The 27,065-nt window shown below is 45.3% G+C and overlaps 1 protein-coding gene across 2 annotated transcripts in view; it reads left to right on the forward strand.

Moving 5' to 3' along the window:
* Positions 1-27,065, forward strand: part of STEAP2 (STEAP2 metalloreductase) — a 182,981-nt gene that overhangs the window by 25,243 nt on the left and 130,673 nt on the right. For both annotated transcript variants that reach the window (XR_015300714.1, XM_086941790.1), the window contains exon 2: positions 20,942-21,438. Coding sequence is in view for 1 of the 2 variants with exons in the window: in XM_086941790.1 (XP_086797916.1) it covers positions 20,942-21,438 (497 nt within the window). In the remaining variant the exon portion in view is untranslated. The remainder of the gene's footprint in view (positions 1-20,941; positions 21,439-27,065) is intronic.

A 27,065-nucleotide genomic window follows, 5' to 3' on the forward strand; every position in this document is an offset into this window, starting at 1 on the left:
TGAATGGGGAATATGTATGCCCATGGTAGTTCCTGATGTGCAGGGGCGAGTTTGGTATGTATGAACTCGTGAGAATGAATGCTGCAAAATGATATATGTGGCATGACTGTGTCTAGTCTAGAAGTACTACTTTTGGAAGTTGGCATATTTGTGTAAGTTGGTGCTGGCGTGTGATTGGCTGGTGAGCATGGCCCAGAGTGCCTGGGCCTGCTTGTGGATTGACTGTCTGGTTTGAGGATGACGGGGGCTAGAGAGCCCAGGAGGTTGTCTGAAGTCAGCCCATGGATGAAAGGCAGCATCTGTTGCCCGGGAAGTGGGAGGAGATGGCACCTGATAGTGAAGGGCTGTGCCTGCCTCACTACAAAGCTGGCTCCACCTCCCGCTGGACGACTGTCACCTCTGTCCCTGATACTGAAGGGACTTCCCTTTAACCAGTTCTGGCTGGTTCTCACACTGCCTGCTTCAAAGGACTTCAAAAGACTTTTCTGTGTATAAGAAGGGGCTGTGTCCCCTTCCAAAATGTTCTTGTTTCTAACTTGAATCTGCCAGGGGCATGCTGCTGCTGGGGCCCAGGGGAATCCCTGGGCCCTGCCCAGCTCCTGGACACCTGATGGACTGATGGGGGACTCGTCCTGACTGTCCCCCTGCTTACTGGACTCCTGAAGGACTTATTGCTGGGACTTGCTGTGTGCTGCCCTTGCTGGGGGCTGAATGGACTCTGCCCCCTTTGTTCCAGGGGGGACTTTATTGATGGACATGCTGTGTCCCTGGGACCCTTCTTGATGCAGGGGTCGTTCCTGTGGGCTTGTCTATGCCCCTAGCGCCTTGAGAGCGCTCCTTGCAATATTACGGGCGTTTTTAGCGTCTTACGCCCGATGCGTGAGACTTGGCAGGTGCCTACCCTGCGATGTTGCCCGTGTTTGGATGATCTATCCTGCGAGTGCCTCACCTCGCTTATTTTGGTTTATTGCCCTCTGGCAAGTGTCTACCCTGCCAGGGACCTTGCCGCGATATTTTACTTTCCACAAGGGAGCCCACTCCTCGGGAAAGTTTGCCTGCCCGCCTCCCTGTCTAGAAGGGCCGCCGCGCTGCCCGCGGCGACCCGGAAGTGACTGGCCGGCCAATCTCAGCGCGGCCGGCCGGAAGTCCCGCCCCCGCAGCAGAGAGAGGAGAAGAGAGATGGCGGCCGGTGCCGGGCTCCCATGGCTGTGGGAGAGGCCCGCAGGCACCAGCCCGCCGTGAGGAAAAAGCGGAGGGGGCGCGGGGCACATTGTCGGTGCCCGTCCCCACCGCCAGTGAAGCGCCGAAGAGGAGAGCGAAGGAGAGATGCCAGCACCAGCCCGCCCCGAGTCCCGGTGAGTGAAGGGAGGAGGCGGGAGACCTGGCCAGTGCTTCCTCTCCGGGCGGCCCCGATGCCAGTGGGCCGCCCCCACGGTTGGTGGATGGCCGGGTAGAGAGAGAGGCGTCTTCCTAAGGCCGGGCTCCTGTGTGTTCTGAAGGAGCCCCGCACCCGAGTCCGGTGAGTGGGGCACGAGAAAGGGAGGGGGCGCCGGGACACATTGTCGGTGTCCGCCCCTCCCCAGTAGCGCGAGCTCGCGCTCCTTGTGCATATGAAGCCACGAGGGCTTCAAGGGCGGCCCCAGTTGACAGTGGGTCGCCCCAACGCGAGTCAAGCCACGAGGGCTTCAAGGGCAGCCCCGGTTGGCAGTGGGTCGCCCCAACGTGTATAGAGCCATGAGAGGCTCTAGGGGGCCATTTCTTGATTCACGAGCCCGGTGAGGCTCGAGGGTCCTTTTGTTGTTGCTGGTCAGGGCGGCCCCGATTGGCAGCGGGACGCCCCAACGTTAGAGAGCCTGTGTGACTCAGAGGGGCCATATTGTGTTTCAGAGCCTGTGAGGCTCCAACGTGGGGGGCATCATTGTTTTAGAGCCTGTGTGGCTCAGGTGGCGCAGATTTGTTCTAGGGGCTACTGAGAGCCCTGCCACAGCTTTCTGATCCCAGCTGCCCAGCACTTTGTGGGCAGCTGCCACGTTTAGGCTTTTTGGTACTTTGTGACTGGCGCTGCATGGCAGCGCGCTCTGACATTGGATTCAGGGCATCCTTGCCCCACAAGGCCAGTTGGCCTAGGGACTGCCACAGGTAGTGGCTTATGCAGTGTTGGCGCAATGTGATTTCTATGCTTTTTAATAGTCATTGCTAATGTGAGTTTTTGCGCTATTGATTTCTTATGCACCTCTGAATGTGTAGGTTTATGCATTATGTGTCTTTCTTTCCATGCGCTGCACCTCTGAATGTTTAGTCATCATGTGTCTTCTTGCGCTGCACCCCTGAATGTATTTTATTGCATCATGTGCTTTATTCTTAACACCTCTGAATGCTTTAGGCATCATGTGTTTTCTTTATTACTCCTCTGAATGTAGGTTATTGCATCATGGGTAATGTGCTCTTTTCCTAGACCCCTAAACGCTGAGTGATACTTAGGTGGTTGTCTTTTCTACTCCTCTGAATGTAGGTTTATTGCATCATGAGTAATGTATTCTTTCTTAGACCCCTAAATGCTGTGTGATACTTAGGTGGTTCTTCTTTCTTAGTACAGGTGGTCCTAGTAAGGTCCTGGTTCCTGTTACCAGTGGTTACTGGTTGTTATCTGTGATTATTATTTTATGTTACATTTATTCTTTATTCTGGAAGTGATTTTATATTCTACATTTTATCTAGAAGTACTATATCTGATTCTGACAGGCGCCCATGTGGCCCTGTCTGGTGTACATAATCCCTGTGAATATTGCCCGTGCCAGTTGGCACAATGTATATGTGTGATTTTATCTGATATGTTTTTACAATACAAAAGTTATTTTTATAATAACCTTGTGTGGAGTCTCTTTTGTGGTGTGCCTAGTATGTTGTTGCTGTTGTGCGCTGGCGCAAATGCTTTACACATTGACTCCGAGTTTAGCCTTACTGCTTGAGCCAAGCTACCAAGGGGTTGAGCAGGGGTTATCTTGGCGTGTGACTTCCTTGCCCTGACTAGAATGGTGGTTTCTGCCTGGCTTTGGCGTCAGCCTTAGCCTACCAGAAATAGCCAGTTCTAACACCATCTCAGTGTCTTGTTTCAGGGATATGAGCTGTCAGGTGAAGGCGAAAGCCTTGCGATGCTCTTCTTAGAGAAGTGTGCACGTTTGCAACCACCAAACACATTGAAGAATATTTAATCCATATTGGAATTCCTAAATTTTGGCAGAATTGCATACCAGATTAATCAGAACAGGTTAAACCATTTTACAACTGGATTAATTCAGACTTTTCAAGTACACATATGACAACTGAACACACACACAGATTTTACGTTCAGTCCAAGGTGACATTGACGCTTTGCACCACTTACACGTGTAAGCCCCTGTAGCCGGGAGGCAGGTTGGGAATCGAACACTGCCCCGTTGAAAGGATGGTGGACTACTGACACGCCTCCCACCTCTCTTTCGCCATCTCATGACCCATGGGAGACTGAGTCCGACAGCTGGTGGAGTCAACCTGCGGCAAGTGGAGAGGCATGTTCCTTTTACGGGGCCGGCTTTGATGAAGAGGGCCGTTCCCCAGTGGAGTCGCTGTGCCGACCAGTCAGCTTTGAAGACGCAGTCACGCCCCCTGATGACGTGCAACCAATGGAACCAGTGAAAAAGCAGGAAGTAGGGGAAGCAGTGTGTCCCGGCACCTCGGAGGAGAAGAGCGAAGAACGAGACTGAGTGAGAAGGAGCCCAGCGGTCGTGGAGGAAAACGAGACGAAGCGAGAAGCAGAGCCAGGAGGCCAACAATACCTCTCAGCGCCCAGCCACACTCACGGAGGAGTGTGGCTCACCCAAGTGCGTCACCGTGTGTCGGAGTGGCTGGGGAGGCGGGACGCTTCCGTGTAAATTTGTATATATCGTTCTCCCTGACTTACCGTCCCTTTGCTCCCAAGTTCCCTCCTCCCTTCCTCTCCTCACCTATCTCCCTCACGTGCATCGTCCGTTTTGTACATAGCCTTCTGTACTATAGAAACACCGGTGTCCTCACTTCCCCCTGGTTTTCCCCTGGGAAAAGAAACAGATAGGACTCCTCACTAAGGGTCTCTCTTTCTGCGCATGTGGCGCTGGAACACCGCAAGAGAAGACGTCCGGGTCGCCACTGAGAGGGATCGAAGACGTGCAAGCCCACGCAGGTCCCACACTCTAGCTGACGCCTTGGATCCCGCTGCCTTAGCCAGGGAACGACTCACTCAACGCAAGAAGAAGACTTTTATTCTAATAAAACCCTCATTACCTCGATCTGGTCTCAGTGTCCCTCCTTCTGAACCGTCACATCCCCACAACCTGGTGATAAGATAATTGCTGGGTCATCAGAGTACACTTATGTTACGTTCATTGAAGGCCACGGAGTATCAATTGCGTTTTGCACCAACAGAAACAACACTGTCTGCTGTACATCTGCTGTGGTGAGAGAGAGCGAGCGAGAGCATTAACTCGGTGGGGGTAATAATTGTCATCACCCCAGTACCTGCCTTGTAGGCTGCGACAAAGGCCAGTAGTCCTAATGCAAAAGCCTTACATCCACAATGGATACAATGGGCTAACTCTCTCACTGCAACTGCGCACAGGATGGAGAATTCCACCCTGAAAAGACCTACACACAGTCACTAGGTTACTGCACTCCGCAGCTGGCAGAACTCGGAGCTTTGATTCTGGCCCTGGATAATACGGATCCTGGATTCCCCACACTAATTGTGTGCAATTCGTATTATTATGTTCAATTATACAATGAATACTTGCACTACTCAAGCTAGAATGGATCAGAGATTCTAAAGGTTACATAAACTTTGATGTCATTCTTAGCCATGTTTTTATATACAAATGTGCTAAAACAAGCTTCCGCACAGCTCTCAAGTTAAAATCATTCAATTTGAAATGTGTATAGGATACAATAATATGTATATATATGTAGATTAAAAGTCACATGTATAGTGGAGGCATGCACATAATAATTATTTGTAATAAAGTAATAATGCTTTTTATCACAATGATGATTGAATAAAATAAAAGCCACAATTTTGTACCATGCATTCTGTTCACTTATAGTTTTTGCTGTCACTAGTCCGTCTTTGTCCTCTATCTAAAACTAGTTCCTAATTACTTTTCTTCCAATACCATACCCATCCCGAATTAGGAACTCTAGTCGGGGATACCCCTTCCTTCTTACATATATACATAAACCTGCATAAAATGCTTTGGGGACATGTGGCTAAGGTGAAAGCATGCTTGTTATGGACTCATGTGATTCATATCGTGGGTCACCAACATGTAGGCGTTCACATTGCAGGGAATTCAATGGCTGATGAAGTTGCTAAAGCAACAATGCCAACTGTTGCATTCACTGCAATAACTCGTTCCAGTATTAGAATAGATCAACACAAAATAATGGCTGTTGACACTGTACGCGACGGCACCCACCTGCTGAAAGGCTTTGCCATAAAGCACTCACACCAGTTAAATGTGCAAAACATCATTTGCCACTTTTCCCAGCATGGGGGGCATGGTAATACCAAACTCAGATCACAGGTTACGCTTAATCCTAGCAGCACATGAGGGATTGGCATCTGCACACGCAGAGGTGGTGGCTACAATGTCATTATTGTAGCAGCAATATTGGTGGACAGGTCTATACAAACAGGCGTGAGACTTTGTCCATAAATGTGACGCATGTCGGCAGATGAAGGGTTCTACCATAGCACGCCCCACAGACACCACTATTGATTTTTTTTTCTTTTAAACTGCTTGTATGTATTTATTGGGAAGACTGCAGCCCCTTACAAGCACATACGGCTTACAAATGCATCTTTGGTGCAGTGGGTTCCTGCTGTTGGTTCCTATGGGTCCGGCCACAGCAATCGGCTGACACACGTACGACTATAAAGGACTTGCAAGTCTTTATTGGGACATACGCATTTAGCACATATTATTCTGACCAGAGGCCGGTGTTTGCCTCTAAGGCTTAAGACATCATTGGAAGATAAGGTATGGCTGTGCAGTATTTTATGTTAGTGGATAAGAGAAGCACACCTATGATTTATGGGAAATAATTCAATTATTTTACTAAAGTTTAATTTAAAATTTCAGATGTTTGACATAAGCGTGCAACCAAGGTGGCACGTTTGTCCTCACCGTGCCTGCACAGAAAAACCTATCTTAAGTGTGGCGCACACTTAACCTCAGTGCACTGTTGCTATTGTGGTTCAAAAAGAACACTTTACCTTCTCCAAATATTTACAAAAATAATAATCCATCTTTTTTCATTGAATTGAAACCATTCAGATTTACTTCAAGAACTTCACAATATTAACATTCATATGGATTTAACATCAGCATAATTGTGTTGAATCACAAAATATCTAATACAGTTTGAACATAATCATAATTGCATGTGGAACATCATTAATAGTTGACTCTTCTCTGTGCCCAATGCATTTCGAGCTCATAGAGCTCTTTATCAGGGGCCTGTAAACTGAAATTAAAACGGAAATTATTCAACTGTATGGTGACAGGAATTTCAAAGCTTCTCAAGGTACTTGGCAAACTGGTGCTCAGGAAGAATTATGGAAAAACGAAGAAAGAACCCTTTTACCCACCACTTGTGCGTCAAACTGAAACATCAACTATACTCACTAATCTTAGAACCAAAACATTCAGTGTCCTGAAACATAAACGAGATCAGTCCAGAATCATCCGGGCGTGCACCACTGATGCCTCTAATGTCGACGGTGTGAGCCTTGGCCACCATCTTACCTTTATGCAAACTGTGAATTATTCTGTAAGGGGAACCTTCTCTCAAGAGTCATCACGCTCTCAGAAACCGCTATTCAGACTTCTGCAGACAGATGAAAAAAACCGAACTTACTGCCAAAGTCATGGAAACGCTCACGGTTCCAAAGTTACCATTCAAACCACCTGCGTGTACCAAAAACTCTCTTACCTCTATAGGATATTAACTTCGGTTCTATGACTCGCCCTCGCTTTGCACAGAAGCTGCACTAAACGGCAGCCACCTCATTTAAAAAAACGCGATAACACTCGTATATCAACTGTAATCCGCAACTAAAAAAGGACTAATCGGAACTCCGAGTAATCTCAAACGCGAAGCAGTGGTCATTCTACAAAGGTTCATACTAAAGAAAAAAGCTAAATTTCAACGACTCAAAGGTCAGAAAACAGCGAACGTCATCTATTTAATACCTTGTTTGTACTGAGGGCTCCAAGAATCTCACTTCCCAAACTAAAAACTAACACTGAAAACAGACTAAGTCAATACTCCGGTTAGATCACGAGCGCCATCTTGAAGAGGGGTGTCTACCAGGAACACTGTATCTAGAGCTCAGTAGTCAAAAGAAAACCAAAAGGATTAGTAGAATGTGAGAAACAAAGTGAAAGGTAAAGGATTAAACAAAGATTCAAAGACTCAGTGCATCGTGATGACCAATCTGATTCATATTTACAAAGTACAGGCATCAATCTTTATAGCAGATCCAAAGCGAAAAGTTCATAGAAAACCCATAAGATCTATTTTTTCATTAAGACCCATTGGCTCTTGTGTTTCAAGGGTTCTGGTCCAATATATCTCTCTGGAGGAGGGATCTGGTTAGATCAACCCCCTCGTAAATTTTCACTGTCTACAGTATGGAAAACCTGAACTGGGATATGTTGTGATTATTGTCAATCCAGTGTTTAGCTAAATTACTTTTTATAGTTTTTATTCCTAATCGTGCTTTTATGTTCAGAAATTCTGGTTTTTAATTTCCTTTCTGTTTTCCCTGTGTATAATTTCCCACAGGGACACTTTATGTAGTAAATAAGATTTTTAGAATTGCAATCATCATCATAATGTAAAGTGATTTCTCGTCCTGTTCGCGGATGGCGCAACAGTTTACCTTCAATTACATTTGAACAATGCACACAATTATGGCATTTTTTCATTCCTTTATGGCTTACTTCTGCTTGTCTTAGTGGTGTCATCAAAACTCCTTCATGTTTTTATTAGATCTAGTGAAGGCAAAAATAGGCTTGCTGGAAAAAATGCCATTAAGTCAGTTTCGTTTTGCAGTAGTTCCCAATGTCTGTTTATGATGATCTTGATTTTCTGTGACAAGGTAGAAAATTTGGAGACAAAAACATGTCTTTCACTCGATTTTTTTGGGGATTTTTGCTTCAGAAGGTTTTCTCTGCTGTACGTCTGTATCCTTTTCTTGGCTTTGTCCAATACATCATCCGGATATCCTCTTTCCTTGTATCTCTTTTGTTGCAAAGTCAGATTTTCTTCTAAATCCTCTTTTGTCGAACAAATTCTCTTAATTCTCATGTACTGAGACACAGGTAAATTGTTCTTTAGGTTTAGTGGATGAAAACTGTCAAATGATAGAGAATTATTTACATCAGTGTCTTTTCTGAAAACTGTCGTCCTCACTTTTAAATCTTGAATGTTGATCATGACATCCAAAAATGGTAATTCTTTATCGTTGATGGTATGCGTAAATTCAATTTGATCTATACACTGGTTGAGTTTTCCAATTTCTGTTTCTAGGCTCTCCTTAGATCCAGACCATAATACAAAGATATCATCTATAAATCTGCGATATATGATCGCTTGTTCTTTCCATAGATTGTTACTGTAAACAAAATCTGCCTCGAATTTCGCCATAAAAGTGTTTGCATAGGCAGGGGCCCCCGCAAATCCCATTGAAGTTCCATTCTGTTGGAGAAAAAACTTGGTGGACCATTGGAAGTAATTGTGGTATAAGCAAAAGTGTAATAATTCCAGTATGAAAACTTTATCTGCCTTTATTGATGGTTGTTGTAACAAAGCCCGTTCCACGGCTTCCAGACCGGCTTCCAGACAGGATTGATGAGGGATAGATGTGCACAACGACTTAACGTCGATTGTGCACAGGAGCATCTGTTTGGTAATCTTGATTTCCTGCAACTTCATAAGAAAATCATTGGTATCTTTTATGTATGAGGGCCATTGTTGAACGAATGGCTGGAGAAATTTGTCAATGTACTGACCGAGTGGTAAAAAAATGGTACCACACCCGTTCACAATTGGACGCATGGGGGATCTCGTAGATTCTTATGCACCTTGGGGAGCATATAGAGGCGTGGTCTCCTCGGATACTGGACGGATAGAAAAGACTTGGTAGTTGTTGAGATGTGACCTGATTCAAATGCATGTGTCAAGATGTCTTGCAGAGCTATTTTTCTAGTTCAAAATAAGTAGATCTGTCTGCCACATGTTCATCAACTTTTTGTTTATACATGATCCTGTCCATTACTATAATGGCTCCTCCTTTATCAGCCTTTTGAATCAGTATATTGGTGTTTTCTTGAAGTCCTTTCACTGTGTTTCTGTCATATACTGATAGATTCTTCCTTTTTGATTTGCTCAAATTCAGACGGTCTAAATCATTTTTAACAGCATTTTCAAAAGCGTCTAAGATTTTGTGTGACACTGGTGCTTGAAATTTTGATTTGGGTCTGAATTCCAAAAATTCTGGTTCCTCTTTATCAGGCTGGGGTGGAACTACATTTGTGAAAAAATGTTTGTTTCAGTACTCGCATGAATCTACAAAAAGCGATTTCACTCCAATTTATTTGTGTCATATGTGGGAACAAATCCCAAGCCTTTATTTAAGACTCTTACTTCATCTTTAGTCAATTGTGTTCTGGAGACGTTTAAGACTGTTAGTCTCTTGCTTCTTGTGCGAGCTCCTTGGGTGTCCTCTGCGGATTTTTTTGATGGTTGTTGTTTCCCTGGTGGTTGGCCTGAATCCCCTCCCTTGGCTAAAAAAGACTGACTTGTTCCTCCTGCTCTTGAAACATCTGTTGTAGTTGAATCAGTTGATGACAGAACTTCCACAATTTGGGTTTGAGCTGACGGTCTATTAGTATTCAGATCTGTGTCAGAAACTAGACTTTCCTCTGTTGTAGGTGCTTTTTTCTTGGGATATACTTTCCTTTGAGCTTAAACCTCAGCCCACGTGTAAACCTCGTTGAGTTTGAAATCCAACGTGTCCCGTTTGAACTTCCTGCAACTCTTTAGAGTATTTATCAAGTTTTGCATTAATCTCATTGAGTGACTTTTCCCAATCCTCTTTATCCATTCGTGCTTCCAAATTATGTTTTATTTCTTCTATTTCATTTGAAAGTTCATGGATTACCTTAGCCAATTCCTCAATCAATAAAAGAATCAAATCCAGGGAGCATTTATTAAGAATGGAGTACCACCTCTCCATAAACTCCTTGTTAAGGTGAAATCTGTAAAGCATCGGTTTAATTGACATTCTCAAACCTTGTGGAATTCTTTTCACTCTGTGATACTGCACCAGAGTTGACGCGTGCAGTTTTTGATTTACTTCTCGTTTTGCCAAATACTCAAGTTGTTTTAGTTGTTGAATAATTGTGTTGCCTTGTACATTGGAAGATTTGACATCCTTGAGAAGCTTTGAAATTCCTGTCACCATACAGTTAAATAATTTCCGTGTGAGGTTAAGTGTGCGCCACACTTAAGATAGGTTTTTCTGTGCAGTGTTTTACCCCATACCACCTAGAGGGAAATTGGGTTGTGGAGAGGAAAAAACTGGACTTTAAGCAGTCTGTAACAGCAAAAATACGAGGCTCAGGTTGCAGTTGGGTCCATCAACTATATGGGGTCCAAAGAGCGCTAAACAATCTCCCTAGAAAATTCCTGGGTGGTCTAACTCCCTATGAGATCATGTTCAAGTACGAGACCTCGATGGTCCCAGCGCAGTGGTGGCAGAAACACATTTTGAAACAAGCATTGGAAATGCAATAGGTCTCGCACCATTAGAGTTAGTGCTTTTAGAATTGTTTATGGGTTTTTTTTTGTAAATGTTTAGCATTTTTGTTTCCTGTAGCCAATGCTAAAGAATTACAAAGAAAAAAAGCCATAAACATTTCTTAAAGCTCTAACTGAAATGGTCTGAGACCTATTGAACTGTGTGAGGGTGAGGGGTTGAGGGTAAGTGAGGGTGAGGGCTTGAGGGTGAGTGAGGGTGAGGGGTTGAGGGTGAGGGGTTGAGGGTGAGAGAGTGAGAGTGAGGGTGAGTGAGGGTGAGGGTGAGTGAGGGTGAGGGGTTGAGGTTGAGGGTGAGGTGTTGAGGGTGAGTGAGGTGTTGAGGGTGAGTGAGGGTGAGTTAGGGTGAGGGGTTGAGGGTGAGTGAGGGGTTGAGGGTGAGTGAGGGTGAGGTGTTGAGGGTGAGTGAGGTGTTGAGGGTGAGTGAGGGTGAGTTAGGGTGAGGGGTTGAGGGTGAGTGAGGGTGAGGGGTTGAGAGTGAGTGAGGGAGAGTGAGGGTGAGGGGTTGAGGGTGAGGGGTTGAGGGTGAGGTGTTGAGGGTGAGGGTGAGTGAGGTGTTGAGGGTGAGTTAGGGTGAGGGGTTGAGGGTGAGTGAGAGTAGTTGAGGCTGAGTGAGGGTGAGTGAGAGTGAGGGTGAGTGAGGGGTTGAGGGTGAAGGTTTGAGGGTGAGGGTGAGGGGTTGAGGGAGGGTGAGGGGTTGAGGGAGGGTGAGTGTGGGTGAGTGTGGGTGAGTGTGGGTGAGTGTGGGTGAGTGTGGGTGAGTGTGGGTGAGTGTGTGAGGGGTTGAGGGTGAGGCTGAGGTGTTGAGGGTGAGTGAGAGGTTGAGGGTGAAGGGTTGAGGGTGTGAGGGGTTGGGGTTGAGGGTGAGGGGGTGAGGGTGTGGTCACTAGTTTGGAAGGAATGTTTCCACCGCTCCAAGAGTCTTAAATCTAAAATAGGCTCAAGTATGACTCACGTGGGGGTCGTTAAAATGACCACAGCTAGTTCATTGTGGCTCGCAGCGCATAGGGCAAAGCTTTTCTGAGGCTCTGAACTGCAGACAGGGCATCGGCACTAACATCAGCAAGCTTTTTTGGGGGTAGGGTAGGGAGGGGGTACGAAGGTGCCTCTTAAGTACTTCTAAGAAGGTGAAGAGGTGCGCTCCGATCATGGCTTTTACTCTTGTTTAGATTAAACAACACAAGTGTCTCTTTTAATGCCAGACTGAACCGCGCAGGCATTCTGATTTTCTGCTTCGGATAAAATGGCGGCTTTTCCGGTGTCGGAAATAGTCATCCCTTGGTAAATGCCCAAAACAAACAGGGTCAGCTGACACTTCTACTTCTGGGTCATAATCGCATGCCCATAAGAAAGATGGCGCCCTTGGTCAGAGCGTTGGGGGTGGGATTATTGGAAGTCACTTCCTGTTACGGCCCTGCCAGAGTTAAAGATGGCGGCCATGGGGGTGCTGGAAACGGTAGAGAAGCTGCAGGCAAGACTGACCGGTGACGGCGAGCCTAAGAAGGTAAACACCGGGGCGACACGAAGGAGAAACATAATCGGGGGAGGGAAGGAGAAGGATCGGCTCCGAGATCAAGGCGGACGGGGCAACCTGAGGAGCGGGTGGTTTACGAACATGTAGTTTTTTTTGTGCTAGTGAGTTTGTGTTTGGTTGTGTGGAGTGTGCACGCTGTTCTGTGGTGTAGGACTGCGTGACTGCCGTGTCGTGAGATGCTGACGTGTGTGATGTTAGTGTGAGTGTGTGTTTGTGTGAAGAGCGCTGGTGTCTTTATTTCCGATTATGTGTCCGTTAGCGTGCCTGCGCTTCTGTGCAGTTCAAGTGTTGGTGGGGTGCGCCCGTGTCCAGTTAGCGTTCGTGTGTTGTTGTCTTGGTGTGCCTACCTCAGAGCGTGTTTGCGTACCCTGTATTTCCAATGCATGCTACGCGCGTGCGCTCGCGTATTTTAAGTATGTTTTGTAAACAATGGTTGTGTTGCTGCCAATGCCTTTCACATTTCCAAGCGCCGTGCACACTACACAATTTTAATGCCTCCTTTCTCATTGATAAATACAAAAAACTGGGGCACAACCCGCAACATTTGAACCCAATGTCTAGTACATAGGAATCAATGGTCTCTGCATGTCCTTTTACATATTGTCCAACGAAGAGAAGTGACGCGCACCTAAAAAAGTCAGGGTTGTAGAAGAAACAACTTATATAAAATGCAGTAATAGGCGGTTAAGTTCCAATATGTTGACAACAACACGTACTATTTGCGCTGGTCTCCATACAAAAAACATAATATTTAGAAACAAGGTTGCAGCGGAAAGACTGTAGAAGAGTGCTGGGAGAGAGAGAGAGAGTGGGGAGGAGAGTAGGAGGAGGAGGGGGGAGGAGAGTAGGAGGAGGAGGGGGGAGGAGAAGGGTAGGCACGGCGAAGTGAAGAGACAAGACGGAGGGAAGGCAGGGGAGGGGGAGGAGAAATGCGACACGGCGGGCAGGGGGGGGGGCGGAGCGGGGGTGTGGGAGGAGTGCGCCTTGAGGGAAAATACGGCTGGGGGCATGTGCACGCGCTTTTAAGCTCAATGCGCATGCGCATTGAGCTTAAAAGTCACGGGCACTGCAAGGAATCGCCACGATTCCTTGCAAGTTGGACAAAGAGTGGATAAGCCCCCATAGTCTCGCTTGCTCGATGCGCATCGACAGGCGAGACCTAAAAAATCAAGTTTTGATATTTTTACAGGAACTCAACAGCTTCCAGGATGCACAAAGCAACGTCCAAGTAAAACACACCACCTCTGGAGGAGTGAAGAAAATGCCAGGGATTCCTGGGTGGATCCCTAAGATATGGATCCTGGTCCAGGAAAAAACGGACAAAAAAGAATTTGGGTCATCTTACAAGCGCATGTACCTGTCCTGGCTGTTTAACGGTAACAGAATTGTGCTTTTACTGCCACTCACTGGCTACAAAATCAAGAGACTTGTGTCAATAGATCTCATAAAACCATCTGGCTGGGTCTACACAGTTGACCCTGCGGGCTCATGGGTAGTTACCGGTCTTCTCTCTCTGCCATACAGAAGCTCTTGTTGGAAGCTCTGATCTCTGATGAAGACTCTACTCCTCGGCTGGAGATAATTGTAACGAAGTATCTTTTCTACCCACTGCACCAGCAAATACCATACAAACAACTTGTACAGAAACACAGATTTCTGTTCTACAAACTAAAACAGATTGTGCCTACATCAGTGTACCACAGTCCAAGCAAACTCCTAGTTCTATAGAACTTCCAGAGCTGCCAAAAATAGATCGAACTGCCACAGGCTTCTTAATCAACGAGGATGACTTCTTTTTGGATGCATTGGGTTCACCTCCTCTTCCACCTCTCCAAGGCAGGCTGCGTGTACTTTACTTTTGAAGAAGGCTTACTTTGTTACTTTAAGGTTCTAACTTTGGATTACAACCTTTCCTGTTCCTTTTGGATTGGTTTTGTGATGACAGTCTTTTTCCTAATTCTGAATGGACACTATGTCCCAGAACTCTCTGCTGGTGAGCATGTGAACTTGGTTTTAATGCCCCATTCTCCATTACAGAAAGTGTGAAGAGACTTTTCCCTGGTGAACATCACTTGTGCCAGTTCCTGATGGAATTGTTTAGGATAGGGTATTGTATGATATATTTGGGCATACTGAAGTTTTACAAATTCCACATTTGTTCAAGTTATGATTGAATGACTTTATCACTCCTAGTTCTATCTCTGATTTGAACATTATTACAATGCAAGAGACGCTAGAAGATATAGAGCATTCAAGTGTTTATAATTCCGATTAACTGTTTATTTGTAATGCTAATTAACACCTTAGCAGCTATGGAACGTCCAGCTCCAGTGCTGAACGTTCCATTTTGCAGGTGCAGTTGGAACGTCCAACGGCCGACGGCAGCACTCCCGAGGCAGTGGTGCCGTCGGCCGATGGACTGGGCGCAGCACTTATGAGGTTATGAGGAAATGTTCTGTTTTCAACATTATGGTCATACTAATTTGCATAAAGCAAGAACTCCACGTGCTGCCTTTAATAATACACAGTGGGAACACTGCTCTTTACCACCACTGTGTTTACACAGAAGCGCACATATTTTTCAGGTCACGATTGAACAGACCCAGGTTCTTAATATTTTATGCTCTCATACTAGCACTACATAAGAAAAATATGCTCACAGATACCAAGCTCATATATATTCTGCATCCTTTCTTTCCCAGTTGTCCACACAAGGGTTTGACTTTTGGAGGGACGTGGAAAATGTGAAATCAGTTTGGGGAAGGATTGGCAGGTTCAGGGAGACAAACCCTTGTTTAGAGAATACCTTGTACCCCACCAAATGATTTTCTGGAACAAGACTGTGCAAAAAACATCATGTCTTGGCCTTGCTAAGAGGAAGGATTTAAACACACCAAGAATTCCCACATATGCACGTTTTTTGGACTGGCATCAGATCACAAATTATACATTAGAAACAATGGACACCGTGCTTTGCAATGGCATGGACAGTTTATTGGTTACCATTCACGGGTAATGGTTAGTGTGGCCCTTAGACACTAATAGATGTCAGACACGTTTTGTGGATGACACAAAAGGTTTTAAGATCAATAGACCAGACCCACGTTACGCGCAGACACAACACTCCAGGGTGGTAGTCACATACCGTTTTGGGAAGTTGTGCCTTGATTAGCTAAGGACCTCAACATTGTCTCAAGTGAAACAACACTTGTCCCTTCTGTCTGATGACATGGGTTACAGGACTTTCTCTTATGTCCTCGTAAACCATGTGAAAAGCGCTTCTTGTATGCACTGTACAATGAAGTTTGGAAGGTTTGACTGCAAGAAGTCACTGAGAGATTGCGCGAGATTGACAGGGCAAATTTAGAAAGGGCTTTGGCGGTAGTTGATAATAGTATGACCACTTTGTTTACTAGAATATACATTCTGAATAACATGGTTTCATTGGCAATAGACATCATACAAGATGATATGTCTACTCAACAACATGAGCAATCACCGCTTTGGGCTAATATGTTACTGAGTTGGACACTCCATACTCTTTGCTCTGGTCGCGTACCGTGGCGATACCTTATTGCCACAAATCTGTCTTTACCTTACAATTTTACAAAGCAACAGAAAATAATGGCCTGGAAGGATGCAACATACATGATGTTACACATAAAGAGGTAAAAAAAAACAGTTCACTGTTGCTGAAACACCTTTTGCGGATTCGATAATCCACAGCTCTATTTCTCTGCAAATATTGACATTCCATCTTTAGTACTGTTCACAACACCATCAAGTCGGGCACTTATGAAGCGCTAAGGGAAGGGTGCGTGCACTAGTCATGGATTTTACCTTTTAGGCATCGATGTAGGAATGGCAAAACTGAAGTTTTTCTTAGCGGCATAGACTGCAAGAGTACTTTAGGAAGTTCGTTAGTGTGTAGGGAATGTCTCTGCACGCCGTATGTAACGCAGCCATAGGTAATTTGCCTTTCTATCTGAAGGGTTCTCCAACCTTTGTGATCCGTTTGACGTTATGGTTGCTCTCTAATGGGAGTTATTTTATTTTGAATGATCGGAGTTGGTGTGGCATGAAACCGAGAATTGCTTATCTGGTGAAGGTTTCTGCGGTCGTGACCTGTTGTACCGAAGTATTGTTTCCGCCTGCCTGTACAGTTAGGGGGGCAATGCTGTGGCCTTCAATTAAACTTTTCAGTGTGTGCTTTGATGCCTTAAGCAGACTGAAAGCTGCTTTGTTCCAGAAAGATGTGGACTTAACATCTGCAAGGGAGACGTTTGATCTTCAAGTTGCAAGATCCCTTCTGAGATACAGTCGCTACTTCACACTAATTTCCCCACACAATTTTGTGGAGATGGTGCACCACATTTTTAATATGTCTAATACAACGGAAGTAGCACACTTTTTAAAGATCCATGGCTCTAGTTTGGTTAGTACCTTCCAGTCATTCTTCGTAGTTATTCCATCATTCATACACTCCGTGCTTGAAGCATTTTTGAAGGTCTTCCGCTGGTCCTGCTCCCGATCGTTGGGACTGTGCTTTTATTTTTCTACTCCGCAATGGAGGTCCCATCACGAGGCCAAATGTATCTGACCCTTACAATGTGCTCCTGTGTTGTGAAAGCATGATAGTGTTTTGGCGCACCCTTACTTTAGGATCTAAATAATGATTGCTTCTTGCCTTTTCAGCCTGTGTGCCTACAATATGTGCAGCCCATATTCCTGTCTTCTATTCTCTTTCTATTGTGCTTTAGATGTACGCTTGGGGATGCAGTTGGTGCAGTCACCTGAGCATTGCCCTACTGATCGACCTGCTAATGGTCCATCTGTGCTGTTGTCCATGGCGCCTACCGTTGCTCCTAAATGCATTTTACAAGCCATCCTGGGATGCTTTTCCTCCTGGTAGACAGGTTCTTGGCTCGACTTATGCGGATTTGGCACTGGCTACTCCTCCTTTAGCGGCAGCTGAGGGGGCTGGATGGAAACGTATATGCCTAATGAATCTGATTCGAAAGGTGCCTGTGGGAACATCATCTGCGGTAGCCAGGAGCAGCAATGTTTAATTTACTTTTCAGAACATTTAAACAATGCGGCTGTTTCGAGTCATGGGACAAATGGTTTAATTCGTTTTTTTATGTTAAAATTGTTTTCAATATGCTTTTACTGAATTGCTTTAAAAAAATGATGTGACTTTCATTATACTTACTGTGTTAAAGGATCAGAGACTGTTTTTTGCTTTTAAAGGTTTTTATATTTTACAGCGCATGAGTTTTTGCATTATTTACGTTCCGTATTGATAGCTTTATTTCACCTTCAGTGCCAAGAGTTGGCATCACTTGGCCTACTAGAAACAGCAGCATCTTTATGCTCACTTTTCTTAAGTTGCCTTCTTTCTGCAGCACAGTGACTTATGACAAACATTTTGTGTACGTGTCAGTGCAAGATAGGATTTCCCTAAACTGCATTTGCTTACATTTTATCTTCGAAGGCACACTATCGTGACACCTTGAATACTGAGTGCAATCTGTAGAGTTCACAGCACAATTTTCATAGTTTATTGTTGCCTAGTAGTTGACAACGCTGTCTAGCTAACAAACAATTGCGGCCTCACCAAGATCTCAACATGCCAACATGGGCACTGTTTATTATATATGCAAATTCCCTTCCTTATTAAAATCAGTGTAGCACTGTGCTGACACTTTGAGGCTGTGGCATCCTGTTAATTCAGCTCCGCTGATCCCTGTCATCTCCACAAGGGATGTCCCGCTCTACACCAAGACGGACAGCCTGATGACAATTGCCCGCAGGTAATGGGGAGTTAGATCACCCCAGGGATTCTTGGCAGATCACCCACCCGAGGCCAAACCAGGTTAGGAAGCGTTGGGAAGGAGAACACTACTCTTCACTATCCTATATTACGCTACTATCTGCCAGCATATATTCATTGTTTTAGCACAATGGTGGATTTATTCATTCTCTCCACCACTCCCGTATTGCTAATTAGGGTAATATGTTTTGTTCTATTATTGAGTGCAGCGCACGTATTTCACTCCAGAATCTCACTGCTTCCATAAATATTGAAACTGCAGTGGTTGCATTTCATGCATATTTCCTTTGGGTATGCATGAGAGTCTGAACGAAATGGTTTTAGATCTGTTACCACGATTTCTTGGGGAGTCAGGATTGTCTTGTTCTGAGATTGCACACACATTTGTTACCCTGCAAGGTGCACTGCGAGCTAGCAGGGCTATAGGCCAACATAACCTGAGGATATGGAGGGAAACAAACTCGCACCATCCTAACGTTTTATGTTGTGTAACAAACGCACAGTTCTTACTGAAAAAGTATAAAGCTGCACGATTATATGGTTAGGGCACTTAGGACAATGGGTAATCGAAAGCAAACATGATGTAGTATCAAATGTGATTAATGCACTTCTATTTAATGTTTCGGCAGGAACATGTACTACCATATTTGACAAAAAATATTGTAGAAGGGATAATGCTTATGAATTTCTCCTTTCCATTTACCTGCATTAGTAGGAGCAGGCACTGAATACGCTGTACTGTTGTGACGTCGATAAAGGATTGTGAAAACTTTGATTGAACGTCACCCTAACGGATTGGTCTGACTGCAAAATTCTCTAAAAAATACTCATGTAGCAAAATCCTATTCCGTAATGGTCTGACGAATTGCTATGCCCTTGAACCATGTCTAGTTAATCTTTGCTTAGCAGATATGGAACACACAATAATCCATACATATGTGCTTCTCCTTCCTTGGTGTCCAGTCCTGAATTTATTTTTTTATTGTACACTGATGACATGTAGTTAACATCTTGCGGTCTACAGAACCATTGAAGATATAGGGAAATGATGTACTTGGAATAGAAAGATCTTTAGCATGAAGGTGCCATTTTGGGAGCATGTGCTGTCGGTGTGAATGGTTTCTGAAGAGGAATATAGTAGAGGTAGTCTTGGTCTTTACATTTTTTTGGAATAGTTTTAGAATTTTACTACATATGGGTCCATATTCAGTGGACCCGCATGCGGCTGAACAGCCTAAAAGCGCCATTCGTTTGGAAGTCCTTATGTTACTTTCCTTAATGGACACTACAGTGCACTTTTCAGAAAACACTCTAAAACAACTTTTAGGTCACTTTATTATTTGGTTTTAATGGTAGAATAGCTATATCTTAATTTTTAGCCAAAGGAGGTCCAGCACCTTGAGAGTAAGTTCTGGAGGTCATCCGTGATAAAACTTAATGCCATGCAACAAGAATTGCATGTTATATTTTGAGCTTTATAAGAGCATTCTTATATAGAAATGTTATCTCTGTAAATAACATGTATATGTGATTAATTTGTGCCATAAATAGTATTATAAGAGGAACCTACACTATTGTATAATTATAGGAAGATATGCTTAAAAAATGTGTTCAAATTTCCCAATAGTATTGAAGCTGATATTATGAACGATCTTGCAGTTGTATCAGAACCTCAAAAACCTGATGAAGAATTTTCTAAAAGAAACACAAATTGCTAGAGGCTAATTAACATAATGAAAACATTTTCTTTAAGAGTAGCTAGATATAATGATGAAAGAATATGGTGAAGCTATACAATTTGAAATCTATTACAGAGTAATGCTTTAAACACCATTGTTATGATAGGATGTATAACTGTAGTACTAATTAAGAAAGGTTATCTTCTGGGTGTTTCTTTGAAGAGTATCAATTGAATTTAGGGCCTGATTTAAACTTCGGCGGATGGGTTACTACGTCACAACATTGATAGGTATCCCATCCTATGGGATTTATATTTTGGCAGACGGAATATCCGTCACCATTGTGACCTGTCCTCCGAAATCTAAATCCAGCCCTTAGTCTGTTTTACTGTCATTTTGGAGTTCCTAATGTATTTGGTGAATGATCTTAAAGATCTCTATCTAAAGGTGTGTTTTCACAATTTTGGGTGTAAACAGTATGTAATTTTGGCAGAGGAAATCTTCAGTAGCAAACATGTAGTATCATTGCTGTGGTGACCTTACAATGTGCTTGTGGATTTTGAAAAATAAATTACTTTGGTGAATAATACTTTTATTGCTGAAAGCCCATGCTTCTTGGGTAGGGTGGGGCGGTAGTTGAGCTGGTACAATCTGCTTTAACATTTGCTGCTCTTGCCACTGGTTTAATGGATAAACCAGTCCTTAGTACAGTGGGCATTTTAACCACTTTATAACTTATGTGGGCATTCTATTTCATTGAAAATGCCAGATTTTGAGCCAGACTAGTTTGATTTGTCTGGTCCCGATTTGTACAGTTAATAGCACGTAGACTTACCATCGGTTTTCCAGTCCTGGCATGATTATTTCAGTGCTCTAGAGCTATACTTTAACTTATTCAGTCCACCAACTGACTAGTTAGATTTAATTAATTACAGTAATGTACATTATTTACAATGAAGTCATTGATTTCTCTCTTTTTCATACCCTTTCAAATTATGATAGGAACCATGGAATCAATCTCTATGATGGGAAGTCCTAACAACCTTGACAAATCATTCTTGCCAAACTCTGTCAATGGCATAAAGGGGACCAAAAAGATGACCATTGGCATACTAGGAAGTGGAGACTTTGCCAAATCGTTATCCATTAGACTGATTCGATGTGGATACCACGTTGTTCTTGGAAGCAGAGACCCTAAACGTGCCTCAGAGTTTTTTCCACATGTGGTTGATGTGACGCATCACGAAGACGCTGTAACAAAATCAAGCATTCTGTTTGTTGCTATACACAGAGTAAACTATACTTCTTTATGGGACCTGAAACATCTGCTTGTTGGGAAAATATTAATAGATGTAAGTAACAATATGAGACTTAACCAGTACCCTGAATCAAATGCTGAATATCTGGCGTCACTGTTTCCTGATTGCTCAGTAGTGAAAGGATTCAATGTAATTTCTGCATGGGACCTTCAATTGGGGCCGAAAGATGCCAGCAGGCAGGTAAGCACTTTTTTGTTATCTAAATATGATCCTGTGTTTATATTGCTATTAAAGGAACAGTATTTGTTTTGTTTATTAGCAGTATTATAATATCACGTGCAAGACCTCATTGGTGACAGAATGCTTTATAATCACATGGGGTGAGTTGAATATTCAGAGTTTGGAACATACAGCTTTATGTGTAACACAGCCTGATTTATAGATGTTCCTCACTGCTACAGAGATGAACTGTGTGGGGACCAGAACAGGTAAGAAGTTGAAAGTCCTGCTCCAGTGTCCAGTCTGGGCTGCTGCTTAGTGGAGCTATAAGCAGTTTGGAAATACCTGTGTTTTGGGTGTTGACTTGGACTGTTCAGAACAGCATTAGTGATTTGATACTTATCCTAACATTGGGATCTGGAACAAAAGGAGTCTGAGTTGTAATTGTGCTCCCTTGATGTTTACTTGCAGGTTATGTTTTTTTTTCCATGTGGAAGCCCAGGGATGTAGCATGCTCCACTATTGAAGAGTTAGCGCTCAACAGTGAGATAAATAGTGTTCGACTCAGCATACAAGAGTTATGTGGGGCAGCAGGAGGAACTCTATTACTTGGGCAATGCTTTAGGTAGTGAAGGGGCAACCATGTTTAAAGGTCCTTGAAAAGTTTAGCCAAAAACTCAAGATCTTTAGGGAAGAGTTTCAGATACAGTTGAGTATCCCTAACGTAGAAGTGATGATAAATGTTGGCACAATTAACTTAATGTTAAGGTTGAGAATTGTGAGCGAGGCTAGAACTTCCGGCACTTCTTATTGGAACATAATAGGGTTAGTAATGTAATGTAACCAGAATTTGTAGAGCGCACTTCACCAGACTGTTTCTTGGCACTGAGCGCATCATGTAGGATAATACTCTTGGAGGGGTGTTCATCGTATGCTTGTTTAAATAGCCAGGTTTTTAGGAGCTTCCTGAAAATAGAGTAACATGGGACTGTTGTGATCTCGAGAAGGTGGGAATTCCATATGTTGGGAGCGAGGACAGAGAAACTGGAGCCACTCATTATCTTCTTTTTGAATTTGGGCACCATGAGGTAGTTCATAAACATGGAGGCAGAGAGCGTTTAGGGATGTAGTTCTTGATTTGGTAGGTGAAGAATGCAGGGCTATTTTCGTTGAGCGTTTTAAAGATAATACATCCAGTGTTAAAGATGGACCCTTGTGCCACAGGCAGTCAAGGGAGATTTTTCAGGAAGGGGGTGATGTGACTTGATACCTGGCCACCCTTGCACATGGTGACACTTATACAACATCTTAGTAAAATTAAATCGGGATCCCACTGCGATTTACAACCCATTACGGTACTACAGCAGATCGAAAAACCATCACTTCGTTACATCCTCGAACTTCTTATTGCATCCCTAATGGAGTCCCTTGTCCCTTCAGACTGGAAACATGCAGTGGTTGTCCCATTATTAAAAAAACTAACTCTGACCCCCGCTTCCCTCAAATTATCGTCCAATCTCGCGGCTTCCTGCTCTCTCAAACATTTTGGAGACACATCAATGTCCATTTATCTAAGTTCATCGAAACTAATGGGCTCTTGCTTCCTTCCCAGTCCGGTTTTAGGACCGGTTATTCTACTGAGTCCACACTCTTAGGTGTTACAGAAATGCTTCGACAGAACCTGGATGCAGGTGAAACAATGGCCCTGGTATAGCTTGATCTAAGCGCGGCCTTTGACACGGTCTCCCCCACCATACTCATAAAGGCCCTCCAATCTTCTGGTGTCACCGGGGCGGCCCTGAATTGGCTTATGTCTTTTCTTTCTAACCGCACCTTTCAGGTTTTTTCATCGACCCTCTGATCAGTCTAGTCCATTCCAGTGTATGAGGTGGCACCCCCAGAATAGGCAGTCAGTGTGGGCCGTGTCCAATCTACATCAGTGTGCATGAAGGCGTGACCTAACAAGATTAGTGAGCTGCCTTGGTATCTCCAGCAGGTGTGCCCTCTGCCTCCCCCGATCCCTCCGCCTCATCCTCTTGCTGCCTTAGAGGGTAGGTTGTGAGTGGTCCCCAGACATCTTTTGGGCATGACTTATGTGGCAGTTGTTCTGCATAAGTGTGCAGTTGGTCTTGACACTTCGTCATGGTCAATATCTAGGACTTAAATTTGGGGGCGCGTCCCTGACCCCATCTGCACGCCACCTGTTGTTTTGCCAAGAGCAGACTCCGCTCCAGAAACTTTTTGTGTATAGTCGTGTATAGTAGTTGTATAGTTCCTCCTCGCTCCCTGACTCCTCGCAGTGCCTAGTATCGTAGCTCTGCTCTGTGCTATTGTGCTAATTTGCGCTGCATTATCGAGGCAGCTGACGCTTGTTATTTATATTAGCGCTGCTTCGTCAGAATCAGTAGAAAGTACATTCTGCATACAGCTTGTTATTTATATTAGCGCTGCATCGTCAGAATCATTAGAAAGCATAATTTGGCATACAGTGTTTGGCTATTCATTATCTGTCCGCATCGCCTGCTTTTAGCTTGGTGTAACGCTATCAGTGGCCAGATCTCTGCCTGCTTCGGCTGTGACCCGCTTTGCCTCCATTTTTGCATCCATTTTGTTTGTTGTGTCCTCTCCCGTAGCTCCACCCCGCTACCGCCTCCCAGCTGACCCCCCCTCGCCCCTCCCCTCCCACTATCCACATATGACTGATGCATTTGCGTGCAGCGTTCACGCGCAGCGGTCGCGCCCCATGCGCGCCAAAGGTAAGCCCGTCTACGCCCGTCCGCGCCAAGCCCGCGCCCAGCGCCAGACCCCTGGCCCCCGCAATCCGCACTCCTCCCGCATTACGTACGACACCGCCACCCTCCTAGCCCTTAACCCTGGACGACTCCACTCCTGCGCCCAAGCCGCCCCTGGACACACTCATGGACCCTTCACATGCAACTCCTGCAAGTTTGACGGCACCAAGACCAACTCCTCATCCACTAACACCAAACAGAGACCTGACACCAACCACCTAAAATGCATCCTGCTCAACACTCGCTCGGTCCACAGACACGCCATCGACCTCTGGAATCTACTAGACACCATCTCTCCGGACGTCGCCTTCCTGACTGAAACATGGATGAACGCCTCCTCAGCCCCAGACATCACCATTGCCATCCCGGAAGGCTACAAGATCATCCGAAAAGACCGCACCCACCATACAGGAGGAGGCATCGCTATCGTCCACAAGAATTCTATCCGCATCTCAACCAGCTCAGACGTCAACCTCGCTAGCGCCGAACGCCTTCACTTCCAGATCCACACCGACCCCAAGACCACTCTCAGAGGCACCCTCCTCTACAGGCCACCAGGACCCCGAGCACAATTCAGTGAAGACATCACGGACTTTATCACCCCACACGCCCTCCCCTCCGAGGACTACATTCTATTGGGAGACCTCAATTTTCACCTGGAAAAAAGCAACGACAGCAACACCACCGCCCTTCTGGACAATCTCGCCAACCTCGGACTCAAACAACTTGTTAATACCCCCACTCACTACGCAGGTCACACACTCAACCCTATCTTCACCTCCAGCAAACATATCTCCTTCAGTCACACCACAGCTCTCCATTGGACGGACCACAGCTGCGTTCACTTTATGTACAATAAGACCACAACCATCCTCAACCTACTCTGCGAAGAAACTGGAACAAAATCACCATTGACCAGATCTCCTCATCACTGCTTCAAAACCCCCCTGCCCACTCTTCGAACCCCAACCAAGCAGCCATTAACCTCACTCAATGGCTAACCAACAGTGCCGTCAACCTAGCACCCCTGAAAAAACGTGAAATCAAACTAGGCAACAAAAACGCCCCCTGGTTCAACGATGATCTTAAGAAATCCAAGAAACTCTGCCGCTCCCTTGAGAAGGCCTGGAAAAAAGACCCAAACACCAGCACTAGGGACGCCTTCAAAAACGCCACCCGCATACACCACCAACTGATCCGGACTGCCAAGAAAGCCGCATTCAAAGACCCTCTAGACAACAACGCCCACAACAGCAAGGAATTATTCAACATCGTCAAAGAGTTTACCAACCCCACCGCCAACTCCAACGACATCACTCCCTCTCAAACCCTTTGCGACTCCCTAGCTTTGTTCTTCCACGACAAAATCGCAGACATCCACAACAGCTTCGACAACCAACCCACCCAACCCTCTGCCGTACCTTCACCCCCCTTGAACATCCTTAATGAATGGAACCCAATCTCCACTGAGGACACCATCCGCCTGATGAACTCCATCCACTCAGGATCCCCCACAGACCCATGCCCTCACCACATCTTCAACAAAGCAGATTCCATCATAGCACCACACCTCCGAGACGTCATCAACTGCTCCCTCAACTCCGCCACCTTCCCGGAAAGCTGGAAACATGCCGAACTCAGCGCCCTTCTGAAAAAACCCACAGCTGACCCCACCGAACTCAAAAACTACCGCCCCATCTCGCTCCTTCCATTCCCGGCCAAAGTCATCGAGAAAGCTGTAAACAACCAAATCGCCGCCTTCCGCGAAACCAACAAATCCCTCGACTCCTCACAGTCTGGCTTCCGAGCCAAACACAGCACTGAGACCGCACTCATCGCAGCAACAGACGACATTCTAACGCTACTGGACAATGAAGACCCAGTCGCCCTCATCCTCCTCGACCTCTCCGCAGCCTTCGACACAGTCTGTCATAGCACCCTGATACAACGCCTCAGAAACATCGGAATCCAGGGAAAAGCACTGGAATGGATCACCTCGTTCCTTGCCGGAAGAACCCAGAGAGTCCGCCTCCCACCATTCAAGTCAGAGGCCACTGAAGTCATTTGCGGCGTGCCACAAGGATCCTCACTCAGTCCCACCCTCTTCAACGTATACATGAGCCCCCTCGCGGCCATCGCACGCCAACACAACCTCAACATCATCTCCTACGCTGATGACACTCAACTTATCCTATCACTCACCAAAGACCCTAACACCGCCAAAACCAACCTACATGAAGGAATGAAAGAAGTAGCCGAGTGGATGAAGCACAGCCGTCTGAAACTGAATTCCGACAAAACAGAAGTCCTTATCTTAGGTACCTCCCCCTCTGCCTGGGACGACTCTTGGTGGCCAGAGTCCCTTGGAAAAGCACCCATCCCGACAGACCACGCACGGAACCTGGGCGTCATTCTGGACTCCTCACTCTCGATGACTAGACAAGTCAACACCATTTCATCATCTTGCTTCAACATTCCTCGCATGCTCAAAAAACATTTCGCTGGATCCCCACCGAAACTAGAAAAACGGTCACCCACGCACTAGTTACAAGCCGCCTGGACTACGGAAACACCCTATACGCCGGTACCACCGCAAAACTTCAGAAAAACTCCACGCATCCAGAACGCATCAGCCAGACTCATACTAGACATCCCGCGTACCGACCACATTTCTGGTCACTTGAAAAACCTCCACTGGCTCCCCGTCAATAAGAGGATAACATTCCGCCTCCTAACCCACGCACACAAAGCACTTTATGAACTTGGACCCGAATGCCTCAACACACGACTCTCCTTCTACACCCCCTCCCGCCAGCTACGCTCCTCCAACCAAGCCCTTGCTGCTGTACCTCCCAT

The sequence above is a fragment of the Lissotriton vulgaris genome, chromosome 10, assembly GCF_964263255.1.
Source record: "Lissotriton vulgaris chromosome 10, aLisVul1.2, whole genome shotgun sequence".
NCBI lineage: Eukaryota > Metazoa > Chordata > Amphibia > Caudata > Salamandridae > Lissotriton > Lissotriton vulgaris.